Below are 21,583 nucleotides of genomic sequence, written 5' to 3' on the forward strand. Positions count from 1 at the left end.
TTCCTAATTACACTTTGCTTGGGCTCCTATTCCCTGCTCATGCAACAGCTGGTACCAAAAGGGGGTGACTCAAAAGCTTGCCAGGTGGTCAGAACAATCCCCCCAAGATTTCAAATGTGCTTCAATCAATCTCTTGGGACTCACTGACAGGAGCCAGCTACCTCCCACAGGGAAGGCTGGGCTAGGCAGGCTGGACCGACACCAGCTTTACGGTTTCTTTTCCCAAAGCCAATGACCTTGCTAAAACATAACATCCTCTGTTCTTTCAGGACCCCGAACAAGTTCTCAGACCCAAAAGAAACACAAGTCTGGCCCAGTAGCCACTAGGCAGGGCAGACAGAGCCACCCTTCAGGGCGGATCAATACTGAGAGAAGCTTCCAAACAGGAACATCGATTTCTCTCTTCTAACCACAGCATCTATGGTCTCGAGCATCAAAAGCAGAAGGACCTAAGCTGTATATGGCGGACCCCAGCACCCACGCTGTTGAAGCGTCAATAGGTAGCACAGTATCTGCAATACAGTGGTGGCTAGATACACTTTTGTCATCAATAGAATAATAAAGGATACGTTGTTAATTTTTTTGGCCAAAAAATGAAATAAAATGTTTGTTAAAATCCACTCCCCTCCCATTACGGGGACCACTTCTCCTTCATCATTTCTCCATGGTTCCAGCCTTCTGGCTCCTCCAGAGTACCTCCTTTCAGGGACACAAAGAGGAGATTCTCCCTCCAGGGAAACCCTGAGGACCCAGTCCCTAGTGCTGTCACTACTAGGGACCCAGGCCCTCAGCCTAGGCCAAGTCCTGGAGCTCTGAAGCTCTCAGGGCTTCCTTGCCCTTACCCAGACCCTTGAAAAGCATCTTACCAAGCACAAGTCATTTAGCCTGAGCTGTAAGTAACAGATGGCCATTTAAACTGTGACTCTTCCCAGGATGCTTGCATTTTATCAGCTGGTAAACCCACATGAGCAGGACTGGGTACGGGTCTTCCTGCCAGTGTTTATCCATCATCTGCTGCACACTACACCCTTGGTACATACTACTCAAATGAACACAGTTAAAGAGAACCAAAATATCAATCTAAAAAGAAAGACTAACTCTGGAACCCCAGGAATTCCACTGGAAATAATCCCAGTAGTGACCTTAAACCCTCAGTAACTTTTGTCTCCTTAAAGCCTCAGCCTTCCTGGTTTGAAGCAGCAGCTTCCCATGGCCCTCTAAGGACTCTGACAGCACCACGCATGCAGACAGCTGCCGCTCCTGGGTACCTGCACTGCCTGCAGAGGCTTCAGGAGGACAGTAGCAGGGGTGCTGCAGGAGCGAGCTGATGTCTTACAGGACCACCGCAGCAAGGAGCGGGCAAGGGGTAGGGCGCATTCAGAAGAGCTTCCTCTGGGGCAGGCCCTAGGGTCGGTCCTCCAGGGCTACTCCACTGATGGTGAGGTAGACCCATCCCGGAAGGAGCCCTCACTCACCGTTGATGGTGAGGTGTACCCAGCTGCCATTGTGGAAGGTATCATACTGCTGGTCCAGCATGAGCACTTTGCACTCGTACCAGCCCTGGTCCTCAGAGCGAACTTGTTCCAGCCGCAGAGATGCTTTATCATGAAGACTGGCCCGCCCTAGGGGAAGACAGCAGACAAATGCCCCACAGACCGTCAGGGAAGGCCAGCAGCTCCCCACCCCCTGCCCCAGCTAAAGACAGAGGACCCATCATAATCTTCATACCATTCCCTATGGCAGGGCCCTGGAATAACAGCTGGCACCCACACCAACAGCAGGTGGCAGAGGAAAGGGCATAGTACCTTGGCCACAGAGCCACTCTCCTGCCCCAGCTGGCCCTGCCCCAGCCTGCAAGGCAATTCAATGCGCTTGGCACTGAGAGAAGCCTCAGTTCCTTAGACTACTCCCATTGTTTTGGAGATCTCCTAGGACAAAAGTAAGGCATGATGGATACAAAGCTGAGAAGAGATGAAAGAGAGGGAAAGAGAAAGAAAGGAAGTACCAACAGAAGGTGGGGGGGGTCTCCAGCAAACCCAGGAGTACCTCCATTCAGGTTGAGCAATATCCCTATCCCAGCAGGGTGCCCAGGACTGGCTCACCCAGCTTACCTCTTTAGGGCAGAGGGAAGGCAGGCTGGGGACCAGGATGCTAGGGTCCCCTCCCGGTCCTGCTGTCAATGCCAGAGAGACTATTTATCTTACCAAAGCCCATTGACCCAAGAAGCTAAGGGCAGAAGGGCCCAGAAATCCAAGAACAAGGAAAGGATTGGCAATCAGAGCAAGCAACCCAGAGCCACCCTTCCTCAACTCCAATCCCCACCCCAGTAGGGTGCCATCTGTGTCTCACTTGTGGCAATGAGGAGGCTGGAGGTGCAGAAGCCCCTTCCATGATACCAGCAGGGTGGAGCAGCCCATGGGGTTGGCCACCAACCCCACTCTTAGCTCACCCCTCACCCCAGACAACAGCACAGCACCTCTGCTCTCCTCCTTGTCCTGACACTGGCAACCTGCCTAAAAACTAGACTCTCAAAGCCAACCCTGGTCAAAAAGAGAACATGAGACATAGACACAGGAGCAAAAGACAGACAGAGACGGAAGCATTCTGAGAAAGGCAGGGCAGACCTCAGAAGCCACCAGCAAAGATGAAAGTGAAGGCAGTGCCCTGCCTGCTTCCTCCCTTCCTTTCAACCCCAACACACTCTCACTCAATGACACGCACACACACGCACACACACCCACGCCCTCCTCTCCCGAGGGCTGGGAGGCAGGCAGTGGCATGAGTCACGAGGACACAGACAGGGCCAGGAGAAGGAGAGGACAGCATGGCAGAGGAGGCAGAGACCAGGCACCCGCAAATGGTGGGAGGCTGGAGATTCATCTGTACACTCAGGATGGGAAGGCACACTGACTTCAGAGCCAAGTGGGAAGGGGTGGGTGCCACCAGCAGGGCAAGCCACCCTGGCCCAGGGCTGCCTGACTCGGCCTGTTGTCCTCTCCATCCCACTCTCCCACCCATGCCTCTCTAGCTTCCCCCGTGGCTCCCGGCCCTCTCACACCCCAGGCGGTACTGTTTAGAAGGCTTTCCCCTGCAGCACCTCCGCTTCCCTCTCCTCCCACCGCTTAATTAAAACCTACCAGAGGACAAGGGATGGGAGAACCACTCAGAGACTGGGAAACAGAGATAAAGAGTGGTCAGGAAAAGTCAGGGCCCAGAGGGGAACCGCAGAGGAGCTGACTCCAGATGGGGAGGGCGTCGGAAGCCAGGCGCCCAGACCTTACCTGCATACTCAGGGTCCACGTGCGGGGGGTAGTAGCCAAACTTGATGAAGATAGGGATGGGGACCCCAAACTTGAACCACTCTACAACATAGGGTGGGGGCTGTCCCGTCACTGGGTGGATCACGTCGCATCTCAGGACCACGGCCTCACCAGCTCTTGCTGTCACAAATTCGGGCTCCTCTCGCAGGCCGTGGGCGCCTGATGGGGACAGCCAGGTTGGACACAGAAAAAAGGTGACAAAGAGATCCTGCCTCAGCAGCCCCATGCCTGTGCACAAGGTTGCCCCACCTCTGACCAGCCACCCTCCATGGGCTACCTGGCCCTCCCAGGAGGGCTCCACACACGCCCTCCATCTCTCTCCACCTTGCTGCTCATACCTCCCTCTGTCCTGGGGCCCCCAAGCAGCCATAACTTGGGGAAAAGGAATGGCGAAGGAAAGGGGAGAGAAGCCATTCTCTTCAGTCCTACATGCCAGACCTTCCCTCCCCAGTCTCAAAGAGCAGCAGGCGTCATCCAGCCCTACCCGCTGCTGGCATCCGGCCCCAAGAATTATAAGGAGTCGAGGACATGGAGGTGAGGGGCCTCCGCCCCCTCTGGAGGCCCACAGCACTGCCCAGCTGTGGCCACCTGTGCACACGGAACATTCTTTCTGCACCAGGACACTTCCCACTACAGCCTGGTGGGAAAGACAGAGCCAGCCTTCCTCCTCCACCCCACCCCCAGCTTAGCCTGATGTGCACGGCACAAAACAAGGGTACTCCATGCTGGATCAGGGAAATCCCTAACAAGCTCAGCCGAGGCTGTTCATGGCAACACCAGAGGGAAAGCCCCACAAGCCGAGCCAGCCTCTCCAGCCCCTCCTCCCAGCACAGCTCTCGCCAGCCCTGCCACAGACGGGGCAGTGGGAGGGGCCCAAGCTCCAGACATCGCCAATAGAACAGGATGCTGGGGACGGAGACCAGCTGGGGAGACCCCAGGGCTGCCCCTACCTTGGGCAGAGGAAAACGAAACCAGTGGGATAGGGCACACCCACAGTGGCAGGCAACAGAGGGGGCCGGCAAGGCAGCGAGCAGGAGGACCACCCCGCCTCTACCCCACCGCAAGCCAGAGGATGCTGCAGAGAGGAAGAGCCACACACCCCAAGCACTGCAGCCCCGCTCCTGGGCCCGAACAGAGCATGCAGCCCTCCTCCCAAGCCAGGCTCTGCTGCCAGGCAGGGCCAGGGAGGCCACAAGGTCACCTTGTCCAGCTACGTCCTAGGGAAAGGGATGCCTGAGGGGAAGCCTCACCTCCTTCATTCCTTGGTACTACCGCCACCCCTGCAATTGGCCACAGCTTTCCCCAGCCCCAGACCCTCCGGGTCTCAGGCCAGGCATCCGACTCTCCAAGGCAGCACCTAGGACAGCAGCTGCAGTACCAAAGCCCAAAGACAGGGAGCTGGCTGGGCCTCCTGCAGGAAAGGATGCCCAGAGGAGGGCAGCACCAGCCCCTGCCATTCCCCATTCTGGTGCCTTGGTCTGACTCCCTCTGCATCTCGGACCCGCGTGTGCACCTTCCTGTCTCCATCCCTTCACGTCTGTGTCTGGACACTTCTCTGTGTCTGTGCACAAGCACACACATGCCAGGCTCCTCTGCGTGTGTTCTCTCTCTCTCTCTCACTGTGGGCTCTCTGGCTCTCCCTCTCACTCTTTCTGTCTCTCTTATTTGTCTCTATCTGACTTCTGTGTCTATGTCTCTCTGGCTTCTTTGCATCTCTGGATCTCTGTCTGTCTTGCTGGCTCCTGTGTGTGTGTGTCTGTCTGTCTCTCTCTGGCTCCGTCTCTGGATCTCTGTGTGTCTCTCTCTCTCTGGCTCCTCCGTCTGTCTGTCTGTCTGCCTGTCTGTCTTGCTGGCTCCATCTCTGCATTTCTCTGTCCGTCTCTCTCTGGCTCCTGCTCCTCCTCCATGTCTCTCTGTATTTCTCTGTCTCTATTTCTCCCTAGCTCTTGCTCTATGTGGGTGACTATCTACCTGCCTATCTTTCTCCCTGTTTCTATCTACCAGCGTGTGTGTGTGTGAGTGTGTGTGTGTGTGTGTGTGTGTCAGTTGGCTCAGGCAAGGGGAGGGGCTTTGCCTGCTTCTCTGTATGCAAGGGCTCCGTCTCTGCATGTGTGTACTTTCATGTCTGTGGCTCTCCATGTCTGTCTGTATGTCATCTCTGTGTGTCTCATTCTCCCTCTCCCCCTCCCCTGCAAGTTGCGGAAGAGGGAGGAGGCAAGCCTTTCCAGAAGCTGATTGGCTCCCGGTGACATCACTGTTTTCTAGAGAAAGAGCTAAGATCACAGAGTATTTTTGGGCAGAGCAGAGCACTGCACACACCTGCCTGAGGCCCCAGCAGGTTTCCCAATTCCCCCACCCCCAACCTTGCTTCAGGCTAAGTTCGCATCCCCGCCCCTCAGGGAAAGCGGGGAGAGTGCCAGGCTGCAGCCCCGCCTCCCCCACAGCCCCAGGGGCCCTCAGCAGGAGAGCCTACCTCCCAGCAGCCAGGAGCACAAAGGCAGATGCTGGACCAAGAGGAATGGGTGAATAATGGGCACCATGAGCTTAGAGAAGCAGCATGTGTGCTCGTGTGTGTGTGTGTGTGTGTGTGTGTGTGTGTGTGTGTGTCTGTCTGTCTGCAGAGATAAGAAGTGAGGAGATAAGAAACTACAGGAGCTTAGGGGAAGAGGAGGGAGTTATTCCCAGGAGCCAGGTTACCTAGAGGAGGGCAGAGTGGGCCGTAGAAGGTGGTTCCTTCCCAGGGCTTTGGCCCTAGGGCCCAGGCAGGAGGAACAGAGGCCTAGGGAGACAGCAGGCGCCTCCAACAGTGAAGTTTTCCTCTGGTGAGCTAGCTTCCAGGTGGAGGGCTCTAGGGGGCAATGCTAGGAGGTGGGTGGGCTTTGACATTGGCTCCCGCTGTGAGGCTGCTCATTTGCACCTAGCCTGCCTCATTCTCACCGCATAGCAATGAAGCAGCCTTTTCACACCTTCCCCAGCACTGGGCTCCCACCCCAGCCCCAGCCCCAGCCAGTCCCTGGGCTAAGTGCTGAGCACCCAGCGTAAGGCCTACCCCCAAGGCAGGCAGTCCCCTCCCGGCATCTTTTCCCAAAGACTCTTTCAACCAGGGAGAGGCAGCTGCAGAGAGAACACACCCCAAAGAGGATAAGTAAGACAAAAATTAGAGGGAGCTTCCCCAAAATAGAGCAGTGATGTGGGCACCCATGTCCTGGCCTCCATACTCAGTCCAAACCCTCTTGCTTTTCTGGATCCTAAAATATTTATCAGTTTTCCGCCATCTCCTTCACACACATATGCGCGCGCGCGCGCACACACACACACGCACGGCATGTTCTCTCACTCCATCACCCACAAGCACTTCTCCCTAAGCCTGATCGTTTCTGAGCCAAAGTATGTCTAATAACACACTCTCTCCAGAAAAGCTCAACGTGAAAAAAAGTAATCAGGCTGGCAGTAAAGAGGAAAGATGGAGGAGAGATAGAGAAGCCCAAATATGGGGGAAAACACAATCACATCCAGGAGTGGAAGAGCTGCAAAGCCACAAGGGAGGAGAGCTGAAGGATGGGCCAGGCGCAGAGCCTAGCCCTGGGAAGGAGAGCTCAGGCCACCTGAACACTGTCAGAGCACCCCAGAGCCTGGATGGAGACAGAGTGAGACTGGAAGGGGGAGGGGCTGGCTGCTGAAGGGAGTCAGGAGGAAGGCGAGGACCAGGAGGAAGAGGGGAAGGGGAGGCTGGAGTGTGCTGAGCCCTCTCCCATCACAGCAGCCCAGAGGGGCTAGGGTCCTCCCTCAAAGGGGGAAAACTGGCACTGTTAGGGGTGGGCATAGTGGAAAGCAACCACGCAGTGTCATAGGTCTCACACTCCTTTTAGACAAGGCCAGAAATAGCAGTGCCCAGAGCCTAGTAAATCTGTATCTTAGGGGTGTGCCCAGCTCCCTTTGGAGCAGTTGTGGCAGGGAAGAGAAAGTAGGAGGGCAAAAAAAGATGAGGTAGCGCCCCGAGGTCTGGCTGACCTTTTGGGAAGCCCACAGGGTATATATCTCCTGCTTTCTGGGACAGGTGGTACCCAGTGGGGTGGCTGAGTCCAGGGCTGCCATTGGACCCCCTGTGCAGAACCATGAGGCATCCAGGGCCTGGCACATCCCCTGTCCAACACTCACAACCTGGAGCTCCTCCACCAGGAAGGGATAGGGAAGGACGGTACCTGAGAACAGGACTGCTCTAAATACGGAGGAAGGTGTGCAGGGGAAGGTGTGAGGAGCAGGGCCAGGAGAGCATCAGCTGGCATGTAAGCCTCACATGCTGTGAATGCCTGCTGCACACTAGGCTCTGTGCTGGGAATGCAGGGTATCTCAGTCCCTGCCCGCAACGGCCTCCTGACACACGCACTGCCATCTCCTGATGAAAAATGAGCAAACAGGGAGCTGTGCAGCTCACCCAAAGTTACTCAGTTCCAGCTGTGCCCAATGCATGGATGGCATCCCTGTCCTCCTTCTCAGAAAGCAGATGGGGCAGAGGGCATCCTGGTCCAACCCAGGCCCTGGAACCAAGGCCTCTCACCCACTGTCCCTCCCTTTTCCCTTTCTTAGGGCCTGAGCCAGAGGTTAGCAACTCCTACCCACACTTGGGACAGGTTTTGACAGTCCAGACCCTGAAGCCTAGGCCATAGGGTGGGCCTGTCTCAGAAGGCAGCTGGGTGGACTCCAACCAGCTCTGGGTAGTCTGGCCTTCTGCCTGAGAGTCTGGGACCCCTACCTGGGTCTAGCTGGTGGCTGGGAAAGGGGGGAACAGAATGAGCACCAGCCTCTGTTGCTCATTAGTACAAGTCCTTATTGCAGCCTCCTCCTCCTCCTCCTCCTCCTCCTCCTCCTCTGGGCACCAGACTTCCAAACCACAGGCCTGTTGTCTAATAATACCAGCGACAGCCACCGCCACCTCCATCTGCCAGCCTAAAAATAATCCCTGCTGAGTCCAAAAAAGGCACAGCCCCCAATAGTCCCCCAGCCCCTCCTCCCTGACAAGCCAGGAGGCTCCAGGAGATTCCAGGAAGCTGGCAGAGCCGGGGCTCTCACAAAGTGGGAGGCACACGCCCAGCGGACCGCAGGAGGAAGGCGGGACCCAGAGCACAGTGAAGACCCAGAAAGGACAAGGCAGGGGAGAGACGTGGCCCAAAACGCTGACAGGCAGGTACAGGTCATTCCGGACACCCTTATGCCTTCAGGAAAGACCCCCACACCTAACCCAGCAGTGCCTCAGAGCATGTCCACCCTTCGGTGGTCTCCCCTTCGTACCCTCACGGCCCTCCCAGCCCCCTCTTATCACCAAACCTCTCTGGTTCAGTTCAGAAGCCAGGGGTCAGGGAGACCCAGCTGCTCCTTAGGGAGAGAGATAGAGAGAGGCACTGGGGAGGAGCAGGCTCCGCAGGTTCCTTCCTTCGGCAAGGGCTGCTCTGCCCTGACCCTTCTCAGCTGGGCTCCCCAGTAGCTGTGAGGCCAGGATGCTATTAGCAACCTTAATTTGCTCTCGGCTAGATTGTATTTCCAAGAGCCCTTTCCCCAGGAGCCACTGGCAGGAAGGAAGTCAGTAATTCAATCTCCGCTCTGCTCCTTTAATGGCTACTCAGCAGAGGCAAAGCCACACCCCCACAGCCCTTTTCCCCACCTGGGCAGAGGCCTGCCCCGCACTTTCAGGGCCCAGGTGCATGCAGCCCTGCAGCCAGCAGGCAGCCTGGCAAAGTGAGGGCGCCATGGGTTCGGCCCCCAGGAGGCTGGGCTCCGTGATAAGGTGCCAGATAGAGGCGGTAAGTCCGTGGGAAGCCGAAGTCCCATGTTTACTCACCAGGCAACGTCAACATTCCTACTCCGAAGCCAGAAAATGAAGACAGTGACTCACCTCGTACAGTCTGTGCCTGTGTGCAAGTCACTGGCCCCCATTCCATCTCAGGGGCACACACAACCAGAAGGGAGGCAAGGGGACTCGGGGGACAGAAGGCCAGGCTGAGCAGGGCCTTCTCAGAAGGACAGTCAGGCCAGCTGGGGCTCCGGAGCCCATCCCTGGCACACATGGACCCTTTCTCCAGAGCCCTCTTGGAGGCCCCATCTCCTGCTTATTCACGCAAGAGAGAACAGAAAAGCAGGAAGATTCCCAAGAAAAATAGGTCAGCTGCCTCCAGCAGACTGGGCTCACACCCGTGGGCAGTGCCTTGTGGGGGATGGGCATAAGCTGCCTCTCCAACCCTACAGTCCTCTGGAGTGAGCAACTGAGACCACAGCCACACCCTCAGGGAGACAGACAGGCCCTGGGCTGGGGCCTGCCACTCTCGTAACCTCTAGGCTGCCTGGAGTCCAGCACCGAGGGTACCGCGACTCGGCTTGAGGGGAAAGGAAGGCAAGGAATTGGCTCCAAGGGTCTCTACGCTCTCAGGCTGCAGTGGGGAGAGGAGTGGCCCCCATCTCATGCCTGCACACTAACTTCACCACCCTGTCACATTCCACGCATGTGCACACAAACACACAGGCACTCAAGCACTTGTGGGCTTGTACACATATAGGCTGCACATGTATGTGCACACAGGCATACATGCATGGACATGCACAGGTATGGGCACGTGTCCACACATACAGGTGTGCACACATACACAATGCATATACATAAAGGGGCACATATATGCACACATGCAGCATACACATATGTACACACCTATAGGAAGATGTGTGTATACACACACACACACACACACACACACACACACTTCTGGACAGCTGGAAGCTCTCAGCAGTTGCAGCTCTTTGACCATTCAGATCCACTCTGTGTGAAACAAGCTGCTTAACCTGTTCGAGGAAGCAGGTGGAAGGGGACGGCTCCCTGAGCACCCTGCACCCCAGCCTGAGAAAGCCACAGGATATGGAGAAGTGAGCTACCTTAAATCTCAGGCCCAGCCCTCTTTGGACCTTATCTCCCACCGCCACCCACATCTTGGCTCAGCAAATAGAAAGGCTGTGGGGACAGGAGGGAGCACCCAGCAGGGCTGAGGAAGAGAGAGCCAAGGAGGAAGACACAGCCTGCCAGGCCCCGGGAACCGGCTCCCAGGCTGGGGAGAGGGCAAAGGCACAGGAGGTTGGAGTGAGGGCCAGAGAGATGATGGGGCTCAGAATCTTCAGCGAGGCAGCCTCTGCTGCTTTGTAACCAGATCCCAGCTTTCTGTTTCAGAGCCATAAACGCAAAACCACTCCAGGTCTGGGACTCTGCAACTCCAAGACCAGCACATGCTGAGCCACAGGCCCGCAGCTAAAAGCTGATTTTGCCCCTGCCCCTCAGCCAAGCCCCCAACTCCCCAGCCTTCCCCAGGGCACATACTGCCAGATACACTCCTGTCCCCAGTGTGTGTGTGTTAAGGACACACACGCAAATCCACCCACTGACCACTTTCTGAGTTAAGTCCTTCTCTGCTGACAGGCTCACCACAGGGTCTTGACAGCAACCTCTGGGTCCAAACCTTCCACCCTCCCATCTTCATTACCAAAAGGAAAAAGCATAGGTCAAGGCCAGGTAGAGACTAGAGGGCAGTGGTTCAACTACCAGCAGGATCTGAGTCAGAACCCCACTGTATTTGGGGACACTGTAGTCAGGCATAATGCAACCACGGAATCTGGCAGACAGAGGAGGCAGCCGTGGGAGTAAAGTCCCAGACTTCCTTCCCCTATCCAAGGTCCACAGTCAGCTAAGCACGGCCCAGGGTCCTCCCACAGAGTGGGAACTCCCCGGGGCTGGCTCAGCAGCTGTCTGAGATACTGAGTCTACACCAATCACTGTCTTCCAGGTTCTGGGTACCACTCCAGCCCCTCTCTTCTCCATACTCCCCCAACCTGTTCACTGACCTTCATCACCTCCCAGACACACACATTCAAAGTCAAAAGGAGGAGCCCATTCCAACCTCTGTCCCGCACCCAAGGGCTGTTAGAGTGGAGTCCCAACATAGTACCATCCCTTTTGCCCCTCTGCAGGAGCAGCCCCTGCTATGGCCAAATCCTAAGAGTAGCATCTCAAAGTCCCTCCTGCTGAGGGATTTCCCCAGAAGTCACCTCTGCCAGTCAGGGAAGAGCTGAGCCCTCACAGGGAGCCTCACCAGCATCTGAACACCGGCTGGTGCTGCTCACTTGAGCGGGCGCCCACCCTCTCCCTCCAGAGGCTGCATGCTGGGAGCCCCCACCTCCCGGGCTGTGTCCTTCCATAAACCTCTGTCCACTGACAACATTTCAGTTTTGGAGACCTTGCAAAGGACTTCCGAGCAGCTTTGAGGTCTGCACACGTGTCCCTGGGATGTCAGGTACAAGAGGTTCTGCCCAGAAAAGGTCAGCCCAGAAAGGGGTCTTACTTCCTGGCACTGGTAGCCTTTCAAACTTCCCCGCAACACATTCCCAGCTCCCTTTTCCCAAGGGAAAGAAACTTAGGAGGATCCTGAAATCCCAGGGACATTCAATAATAATGTTAATGTTTACTGAGGACATACTATTTACCAGGTAGTTGTTTGTTTCCTTATAGCACTCATGCTAACCTAAAAATCCTAAAAGCACATACTGTTAGCATACTTTCTATTGAGGCAAGTGACATTTAGAGAGGCTGAGAATTTGCCCAAGGTCACAGGGTCAGCAGGTGGCAGAGCCAGCATTTGAATCCAGTCTTATGGCTCTAGATATAGGTCCTTAACTACCACACACAGAGCACTTGAGGCTAAAAAAGACCCTAAGACCAGTAAGGTCACCCTCTGCTTCCAGACAGAGGTACATGTCCAGCCATTCCAGACAGAAGGACCCTTCTGCACCCTGAAAGAAGGCATAACCTTCATGCCCGGCAACCTGCAATTTCGGGAAGCCCTTCCTTCTATCTTGCAATTCTGTGTGTTGCTGCAGTATGAACTCATATTCCTTTATTCTGGGTTTAAACTTGCAAAGAAGTCCATTCCCCCCACCCTGACTTGGGTTTGGAGGCTATTTCAGAGCCTTTCTACAGCGTCTCTTTTCTATTCAAAGATCCCAGCTCATCCTTTTGTGCTTTCAGGGACAGTCCCATAGCAGGAACATACCAAAAACTGGAGGGGAGGAGGATGCGGGCATTGGAAGACGACGAGGAAATGGGGGAGAGGATGAGGCTTCAGGCAGACTGTCAAGCGCAGCCCGAACCACCTCACATCCACCCCCATTCAGTAAGCTTCCGCCACCACCTTGGCCTCAGTGTTCCCACCTGACAAACGAAGAGTTTTAAAACGACCCGGACCAACATGTCAGTTAATAAAATCACCCTTCCCTTCGCCCTCCGCTGTTTCTGTTTTCAGACACCATCACCCCCTACCCCAAGCAGAGGCTACATATTCATTCCATTCCAGAAAGTTTCTTGAAGCACTACCCGCTCCACAGACCGGTGACAAGAGAACCCCGTGAGAGGCGTTTCCAGTCCACCCGGTGCCCCGCGCTGATGGGAGAGGGTACTCCGTCGGCGGGTCCTGCCTGCTGACTCCCACCCACGGTGGATTCTCTCCCGCCGCCATCTCCTCCGGCTTGGTGAACTTGCCCGCAGCCAGGTCGTGTCTGTGGGCTGACAGCCCTGAGCTCACAGTCCTGGCACCCACCAGGCTCCGCTCCGACTTCCATACAAGGGCCGAGAGCCAGGGGTGCCACCCAGAGGCTTGCAGGTCGCTCAGCTCATCTCCAAAGCAAAAGCCGAGCGCTCACGCACGCATCACCCAACTCGGTGGCTTCCCCCTTGCGTCTCCCCCAGCTCAGAACCGGGAAAGAGAAAAATCCCCCCTCCGCTCGGATTCACAGCGTAGGGACCCCCTCCCCTCCCCCCGCCCCCAGCCAGCTCTGCCTCGCAGCCGGGGAGGGCAGCGTGGGGCCCGCGCGGCTGCGGCGCGCTCCCGGGGAACTTTTGCCTGGCAGGTGCTGCTCAGAGAGGCGCGGGCGCCTGCGGGGTCCAGCCAAAAGCGGACACTGCTCGAAGCCAGCCTCATCAATCCTCCTCCTCTCACGCGGCGCCCCTGCAAGGGGACTCGGACCTCCAGCTGCCAAGATGTGTAGGCAGGAGGGGTGCGAGCAGAGCTCTGGGAGCCCGCAGGGCCGCGAACCCGGAGCCTTGGACGCGTGTGCCGCGAGTCCCGGGGCTCCAGATCGCGCCTCCGGGCAAGCGCTCCTCGCCGCGAGGGGCTTGAGCGCGCTGCAGCCTGCCCAGAGACCGCAAACTCCCGCAGCCGGAGTTTCCCGCAGCTCTGGGAGGCGGCCACCGGGGCAGGAGGCGACTGGCTCGCTGAGCGGGTGTGTACTGTGGGGCCCGTGGTGGGCGCAGTCGATCTGGGTACCACGGCGTCCTTTCCCCGAGTGCTCGGCAGTCCGTGGGCTCGGGCCCCTTCCCTCCCACCCCTCCAGCCCGCGGCCCCCAGTCTCTCCCCGACAGTGCCCCCGGGCGCGCCTGGCCCAAGCGGGAGCCCGAGCCTCACACGCAGGAAAGAGCGCTGGGGAGCCGGGGAGATGGGAACCCGGGATCCGGGGAACCCGGGGGCCGGGTGCGAGGGGCGGAGGACGCCGGGAGGGGTAGGGAGGGACGCCGCACTTCAACTCACCTTGAGCCGCAAGCCCTCGGGTGCCGATCACACTTGCTATGAAAGTGGCCACATACCAAATCATAGTACTACCGCGCCAGCCCGGAGCCTCATCCTATCGCAAAGTGCTCCCGCGCCCGCACGCGCCTCGCGCCGGAGCGCCAGCCGAGCGCCCGCCGAGCGCCTCCTACGCCCCGCGCCGGTGCTCCTGCAGCCCGGGCGGCCAGCTCTCCATCCCTCCTCGGCTCCGCTCCGCTCGGCGCGCGCCTCCCAGGCCCCGGCGCAGCGGCACCTGCACTACTCGCCCGGGCGGAGCGCAGCCAGGTCCACGGTGAAGCCTAGCCGGGCCGGGCCTCCGGGACCGCCCCCGCCGCCCGCCTATTGGGCGTCGCCCGCCTTCCGGGGTTCCGATTGGCTCGGCCGTCCGCCCGTCGCTGAGCGAAGGAGGCGAGCCCATTTCAAGGTGCGTTGAAGTGTGGCGAGCACAGAGCCGCAGAATCATGCGCATTGCCGGGGAGAAGGCGGTGTAGCGTCTCTGCCCGCTTCTCTCTCGGCTCACGCTGCATGGCAAGTTTCTGATGAAGGAAATGGTAGCTTCTAACGGGACCCTGACGAGTCTCAATTTCCCGGGACAGGTCTGAGGGGAGTGGAGCCCCCGCCCACCCATGGAACCCAACATCCGGTTTTCATCCTGCAAAAAGCAGTTCCCGAGAGGACCATGCTGATTCCGTGATGGGGAAACCCGGGAGCCGGCGGCCGGCGAGAGCCGGGGAACGTCCTTTGCCGGAAATCTTTTCAAAGAGGTCACGCGCCGCTTCCCCACCCCCACTCCCACCGCACCCAGACACGTCCCCAGAGCGGCGCACCACCCCCTCCAAACGTGATGCAGGCCGGGGGATGACTAAAATGACCTCTCAAAGTCGCTAAGATTGAGTGAGTCATTGGCTCAGCTGCGAAGTGCCACAGATCCCTCAGGAGCACGCGTGCACACACACTCCACCCCCAGTGCTGGTCACTGCTGCTCATCATTACTGAATCCCGACTCTGAGCTGTCAAAGTTGGGGTTTTTTTCCCCACTTCTCCTGATAAAGGCTGCTTCCTCACGCACATGGTTCCTCCCCTCCCCACCTTACTCGGAGCCCAGCCCCGTCTCGGCCATACGAAGCCAAGATGGGTTTCGGGAACGCTTTAGGAGTCTATGATAGCGGAGACCCAGGGAAAGGGAAGGGGCTTCTTATCCTACAGAGAAATGTAAATAGGAAAGTGGAAGGTCTTCGTTTGTCCCAGTCGCCCTACCCTAGCTTCTCTCCGTCCCCTCCCCCAATACAGTTGTATTTGCAGAAGAAATAAATGAATGTCATGGAAACATCTACTACAAACAATCACCTCACACCAGCGCTCGGAGGCTGCAGTGAAGATGTTTGTTCTTTCAAGGAGTGAAGGCAGTGGTAAGAATCACATCACTCCCTGGGGTGGGCTGTTGGCCAAGGAAGGAAGACAGAGGGTCAGAGAGCCACAGCGCAGGAATTTCATCCTTTCAAAGCACTCGTTAGCCACAAAGCCCTGGCTCCAGGACACAAAGCTCCCAAAAGAACAAAAAGGAGATGTGCTTCTGGGAAAGCCTGCGCACAGGTACACACACATGCACAGAAAGTGGCCTTGAACACTGGAGGTGCAGCCTTCCCTGACACTGGAACCCTGTTAGCGCACAGCCAGCTGGGAGGCAGAAAACAGAGAAGTGAGCACTTGGATAAATGTTGAGGGTCTGGCTAGGACTCCTGAATAACCTCCTCCTACCCTACCTACCCCTCCACTCATGCAAACACGCTCAAGATGCATAACTTGGGGCCATCTCTTCCTGAGCCATGATTTTGGCTCTCTTCTTGAGCAAACATGCCTTTTTGGGGGACAATGAAGTGAGCTGGAAGCTCCAGGTCTCATTGATGCAGTAATTTCCAGGTGGCATGACCTGGAATAACTCCACCACCAACACACACACACACTTACACACTTTCCTAGGGTCCCAAGACTGTAAAGACATATTGGAATCCATTTGCAGAATTGGTCATAGCAGGATTCTTCTCCTCCCAAAACCTCTAAGCAGCTACCTGTCGCCTAGAGAGAACTGCTGGATCCCCAAAGGCTGGCCCCAGTTCCTCACCATTGTTAGGTATGAAGTGGGAAACATCAGGTCTCAGAGAAACCCTCTCCTAGGGGCCTGTGGGGCAAGAAAAAAGATGGAGTCAATCTCACCATCCATCATGACTGCTTTGTTTGGCCATCCATTTGTCCTACTCAGGGTTGTGGCTTCTGCTAGAAAAGTAAACCTGTCAATCAGAATGGATGGTGTGGACATGGAGGCTCATGCCAGTAGTCTCAGCTACTTGGGAGGCTGAAACAGGAGTATTGCTTGAGCCCAGGTGTTCTAGGCTGCTGTGATCATGCCATTGCACTCCAGCCCTGGTGACAGAATGAGACCGTGTCAAAAAACAAACAAACAAAAAAGATATCTGTCAAGTTGGAAAGAAAAAAACACATCACAAGCTTGAGAACATAAGTTGGGTTGGGAAGGGGTTTGAAGAAGCTATCTAAAGAGAAGAATAAATTTCTGCTGGATAAGTCTACTAAAAATAAAGTAGAACAAGGGATCAAGGCAGAGAAGAAGGAGAGGAAAATTAAGATAAAAAGGAAAAAGTTCATCATCATCATCATCATCATGATCAGACCTGTCTCAACTGGGTTTCAGATCAGCTAAAGAGACATATACTGTATCGGCTTACAATGAGGAGTGAGTCTGATCAAATCTTCCTTTTGGCATATGGCTGAGCTTTGGACCCAGAAAGGATGGCTGCCCCTTCCTAGCATAGACACATCCAGTTGAGTGTTCAAGGGGAGAATGGATCCCAGATGTCCAAGAGGGACATAAGGGAGGAACATGAGCCACTCCCCTGAATAGCTCCTAGGTGTACCTGATAGTCATCAATGTAACTGATAAATGCAGTAATCTATCCAGGAATGCTATGTATCTCAGGTCTGGGAGTGTCTGTCATCTTCTTTTAAGAGGCATTGACTTTTTGGAAATACAAAACAATAGTCTTATCAGTGTGTCTATGAAAATAACCATAGGTAGCCACCTACCTGCACATCCCTAGAGGCCTTTGGAGGACGAGTGAGAAAGGAGGCGGAGCTTCAAATGTAGGAGAAAAGGAAACTATCCTCATTCCCTCTTCATAGTAACTGAACGAGGACTCAAAAACAATAGTTTATTCGCCTGTCACTTCTCACCTTCCTCAGTGGTTCCAGACCTCATTGCAGAATCTAGGGTGGAACAGTTGTTGGGACAGCTGCTTGTGAAAAGGAGAGGCAGCTCTAAATCAAAGCAATTTACTCAACACGAACACCCAAGAGCATGCTTAGTGTTTACATAAATAGGGAACTGTCTTGCCATGTAAAAACCCAGCCCAAAATATAATGGCTTAAAGCAATAAGGTTCATTCGTTTGCTCATGAATCTGCAATTTGGACAGGGGTTGGTGGGGACAGCTCTTCTCTACTTCATGTGGCATCAGATCCACGGGGGTATGGACCGCTCCCCTTTCAGAATGGCTCATTCACGTGGCTAGCAGATCGACGCTGGCTGTTAGCCAGGGCTGCCAGCAAAGGGCTGTGGTTCTTCCTCAAGTGGGTCTCTCAGCAGGCTGCCTGGGCTTCCTCACAGCATAGTGGCTAGGTTACAAGAGCCGGCGTCCCAATAGAACCAGGCAAAAGGCATATTACCCTTTATATCCCAGCCTTGGAAGACACATAGCATCATTTCCATCAGGGTCAAAAACATGCCTCAATTCAAAGGGAGAGGACACAGTTCCCCACCCATCACTAGAGCAGTATCCCTGCCACATTTTAAGAAGAGCTTATGCGATGGGGGAGAGTGTTACAGCCATCTTTGGATGATACAATTCACAATGAAAACAGTCTTCAAAATTGAAGCAAAAAATGACCTCTAGAGGAAACATCTAGAAAGGTATATTAGAGTTCTCCAGAAAAATAGAACTAATAGGATTAATATAGATATCAGTATTGATATCAGTCCAGATATAGTTATGTAACCAGTTGTATTATAGAAATAAGCACGTGCAATTATGGAGGTTGGGAAGTCCAGTGGTACGCCATCTGAATGCTGGAGAACCAGAGGAGCTAGTGGTATAATTCGGTCTGTGTCCCACAATCTGAGAACATAGAGTTCTAACGTCCAAGCAACAGGAGAAGCTGCCCCAGCCCCAGCAGAGAGCAATTTGCCCACCCTCAGCCTTTGTTGTTCCATATGGGCCCTTGATGGAGGATAGGCTGATGCCCGCCTGCACTAGTGAAGGCAGACTGTCTTCACTCAACCTTCCAATCCCATCACCAACCTCCTCCAGACGCACCCTCACAGACACACCCAGGAAGAAGGTTTTATGAGGCATCTGGCAGTCCTAACCCTAGTTGACATCTAAAACTGACCATCACAAAGGGGCTTGGCATATAGTATCCGATCGCAGAGTTTTTCTCCCTTTGATTCAAGCAACCACCACCAGTCCCAGGTATCAGGGATGTGCCCTTGGTCCTTACAGAAGACTAGGCTGTTTGTGAAGCAGATCCTTTCACCTTGCTTATTCTTAATACACCAGAGACCAGTCAGCATATTTTAAAAGAACTTGGAAGGAGAGAAGAAAATAAATAAAGAAATAGCATTTCTGAAATATAAATATCTAATTTTAAGTCTGATACAGGAGAAGTGGAGAAAAGCTTTGCAAGGGTCTCAATCCCTCTTGTCATAAGAATTTTTCACGTAGGCTCCAAATCCTCCCAGAATGTTGCAGGCACCTCACATGGTATTTGTCTCTCCCGGCTCCCTGCATGTCTCTTGGGCAGGTGGCCTTAGATCTTACGTTATTTTGTGGGCCCAAGTAGGTATTCTAACCATCCATCTCGCCCTCTCCAAATATAAATTCCTGAAGACTTGTTCTTATTCAAACACAAACTTCATTATGAGTCAAATTTACCAGGTTGGACACTGTGACACACGCCTATAATCCCAGCACTTTGGGTGGCTGAGACAAAAGGATTGCTTGAAGACCAGCCTGGGTAACAAAGCAAGGCCCCTATCTCTACAAAAAATTTAAAAATTAGCCAGCATGGTGGCATGCTCCTGTTATCACAGCTATTTGGGAGGCTGAGGTGTGAGGATCACTTGAGCCCGGAAGTTCCAGGCTGCAGTAAACTATGATTGCACCACTGTACTTCAGGCCAGGTGATAGAACAAAACCCCGATTCAAAAAAATATACTAAAATACCCAGAATTCTACTTACGTGTAATTTTCTCTGAAGGCCACAGCTTGGTTAGGTGGTAGTAACTGACCTGGAGACTGATCCAGCCCTTCCTAGCTAACGATACCCATTCCAACCACCACAGGGTCATTTTATATTCCATCCAGCTGAGTCCATAGCCCAGGAAGAGGGTACCCGAATCCCATCCATTGCAAGCCTAATGTTACTTCCCTGTGCCCTCACTATCCCATGCATATGGCAGAGGTGCCAACCTCTGCCCACATATGCAAGTGGACGGCAGATGACACTCTCTCACAACCTGTCCTGGTCATGTGTGTGTGCACAGGTATAAACATGCAACTCTTCACTGCAGAATTCTCTCATGCTGAGCCTGAAGCCCAAGTTCTTAAAGATTTGTTTGTGGCAATGTAGTAGAAGTTAATGATAAAGAAACTGTAATTTTAGCTGAACTGTATTCATTTCTTGCCTGGCTGAGAAGGGAGGAGTCCTTGCCAAAGGTAGAATGTAAACTTATAATTTAGGATACGTTTATTTGAAAACCAGGTGGACAGCACCCTCAGCCGTATTAATCCGTCTCCTCTTTCCTCTTGGTGTTCCAGGCCAGCTCTGAACAATCTCAGAGAAGACATTATTTCATTGTTGGGTGGCTTAAGCTAGGAATGCACACAGGAATTTCACTGCTCTGCATGAAATTTGTCCCACAGAACTTGGGAGTCCTATATAGGTAGCCCTGCTTGTGAATTGCCCCCCAGGAACATGTCACCCTTACTCTTCAGCAACAGCCACATCATTAAAAACATTGTTCTCACACCTCCTGGGTCTACTCTGGCCCATCTGAGTATGACCTTAGCCCGTAACTACAGGCCCCAGCTGCAAGGCGCAGTAATAGACAGGCAGCAGTGAACCTCACTCAAACTCTTGGCATCCAGAAGTCTCGAAGACAGCAAGAAGCAGGGCTCCGCTGCATCATCCAGCTGCAGCCCCAGCAGCCCAAAGGTACGGGTCATCCTCTGTTCTCTGAGTTCTACTTCTTCCATCTGGAAAAGGAACCATAGAAGGTAGAAGGCAGTGGGAACTAAGGCCTCAGGAGAGAGAAATCTGAAGACTCTAATGGGTAGTTTCTTTGTCATGGACTCTCCAGCAGCCCAATGACATGCCCCTGTGATACAATACAGGAAGAAAATGGGACCTGGCTTTCTTCCAGAGGCTTGAATGACCAGGGATTCTAGCACAGCATGGACATTTCCACAGAGGCACATGAAGTCCTGGAGTCAGGCAAACGGCAACCTTGAAACTGGCAAAAGGTAGACTAGAGCAGTGGCTCAAGAAGCTCTGAGGAGTCAGCCAAGGAGCAAGCCATGTTAGAATGCCAGAAACAGACATGCCCAGGGCCTACTCGAGGAGCACCAGCAGAAGGGATTCCCTGATGAATGAGTAGCACCTGAACACCAGCCTGCAGTCAGCACTGCACTAAGCCCTGTGGAGAACACCAAAGTGATCAGCCAGTCTCTGTCACTCAGGAGCTTAGCACCCGGATGGAAAAACAAGGCTGACCACATGAACGGCACTAACTACCATCTCAAGAGTGATAATAGCCCTGACTTGAATTGATATAGAACAAGAAAATGGCATAATGGCTCACGCCTGTAATCCCAGCACTTTGATAGGCTAAGACAGGCAGATCACCTGAGGTCAGGAGTTCGAGATCACCCTGGCCAACATGGTGAAACCTTGTCTCTACTAAAAATACAAAAAATTGGCCTGGCGTGGTGGCAGGCACCTGTAATCCCAGCTACTCGGGAGGCTGAGGCAGGAGAATCACTTGAACCTAGGAGGTGGAGGTTGCAGTGAGCCGAGATTGCATCACTGCACTCCAGCCTAAGCAGCAAGAGCAAAATTCCATGAATGAAAGAAAGAGAGAGAGAGAGAGAGAGAGAGAGAGAGAGAGAGAGAGAGAGAGAAAGAAGGAAGGAAGGAAGGAAGGAAGGAAGGAAGGAAGGAAGGAAGGAAAGAGGGAAATGGAGATATGGAGATGGCGCAGATGATGAGGGCTGAGTGAAGGAAATGAGGTCTGAGCTCAGTCTTCGAGAAAGGAGAGGAGAGAGGACATGGAGGGAATAAGAGACTACCAGCCAGGAAAGCTGCTGCTCTGAAATTTGCTGAGGTCAAGGGGTTGTTCTGTATAGCACCTGGCCCCAAGTGGGCATTCCCTAAAGATGTATGCCAACTGAACATGCAGAAGTGGCAAGGAGGTGACCAGGCTGGTCAGTGTGTGGTACGAGGAAACAGGCTTCTGTGTTTAGAACAGAACTGTGTTGGGGAGAATGAGGAAATAGGTCCAGTCCCT

The 21,583-nt window shown here is 54.3% G+C and overlaps 1 protein-coding gene across 11 annotated transcripts in view; it reads right to left on the reverse strand.

The window, feature by feature from the left end:
* IGSF9B (immunoglobulin superfamily member 9B) overlaps positions 1-14,208 on the reverse strand; it is a 49,621-nt gene extending 35,413 nt beyond the window's left edge. For 5 of the 11 annotated variants that reach the window (XR_013522838.1, XR_013522837.1, XR_004731115.3 and 2 more), the window contains exons 1-3: positions 4,571-5,319; positions 3,282-3,479; positions 1,476-1,622 (exon numbers count right to left, since the gene is read on the reverse strand). Coding sequence is in view for 6 of the 11 variants with exons in the window: in XM_035265124.3 (XP_035121015.2) it covers positions 1,476-1,622; positions 3,282-3,479; positions 4,571-4,901 (676 nt within the window). In the remaining 5 variants the exon portion in view is untranslated. Of the gene's footprint in view, positions 1-1,475; positions 1,623-3,281; positions 3,480-4,570; positions 5,320-9,210; positions 9,445-13,930 lie in introns of those variants that run through there. The other 6 variants (XR_013522839.1, XR_013522840.1, XM_009007163.6 and 3 more) reach the window with 2 other exon arrangements.
* Positions 14,209-21,583: the final 7,375 nt, after the last annotated feature.

This window comes from Callithrix jacchus, chromosome 10 (genome assembly GCF_049354715.1).
Source record: "Callithrix jacchus isolate 240 chromosome 10, calJac240_pri, whole genome shotgun sequence".
Classification (NCBI taxonomy): domain Eukaryota; kingdom Metazoa; phylum Chordata; class Mammalia; order Primates; family Cebidae; genus Callithrix; species Callithrix jacchus.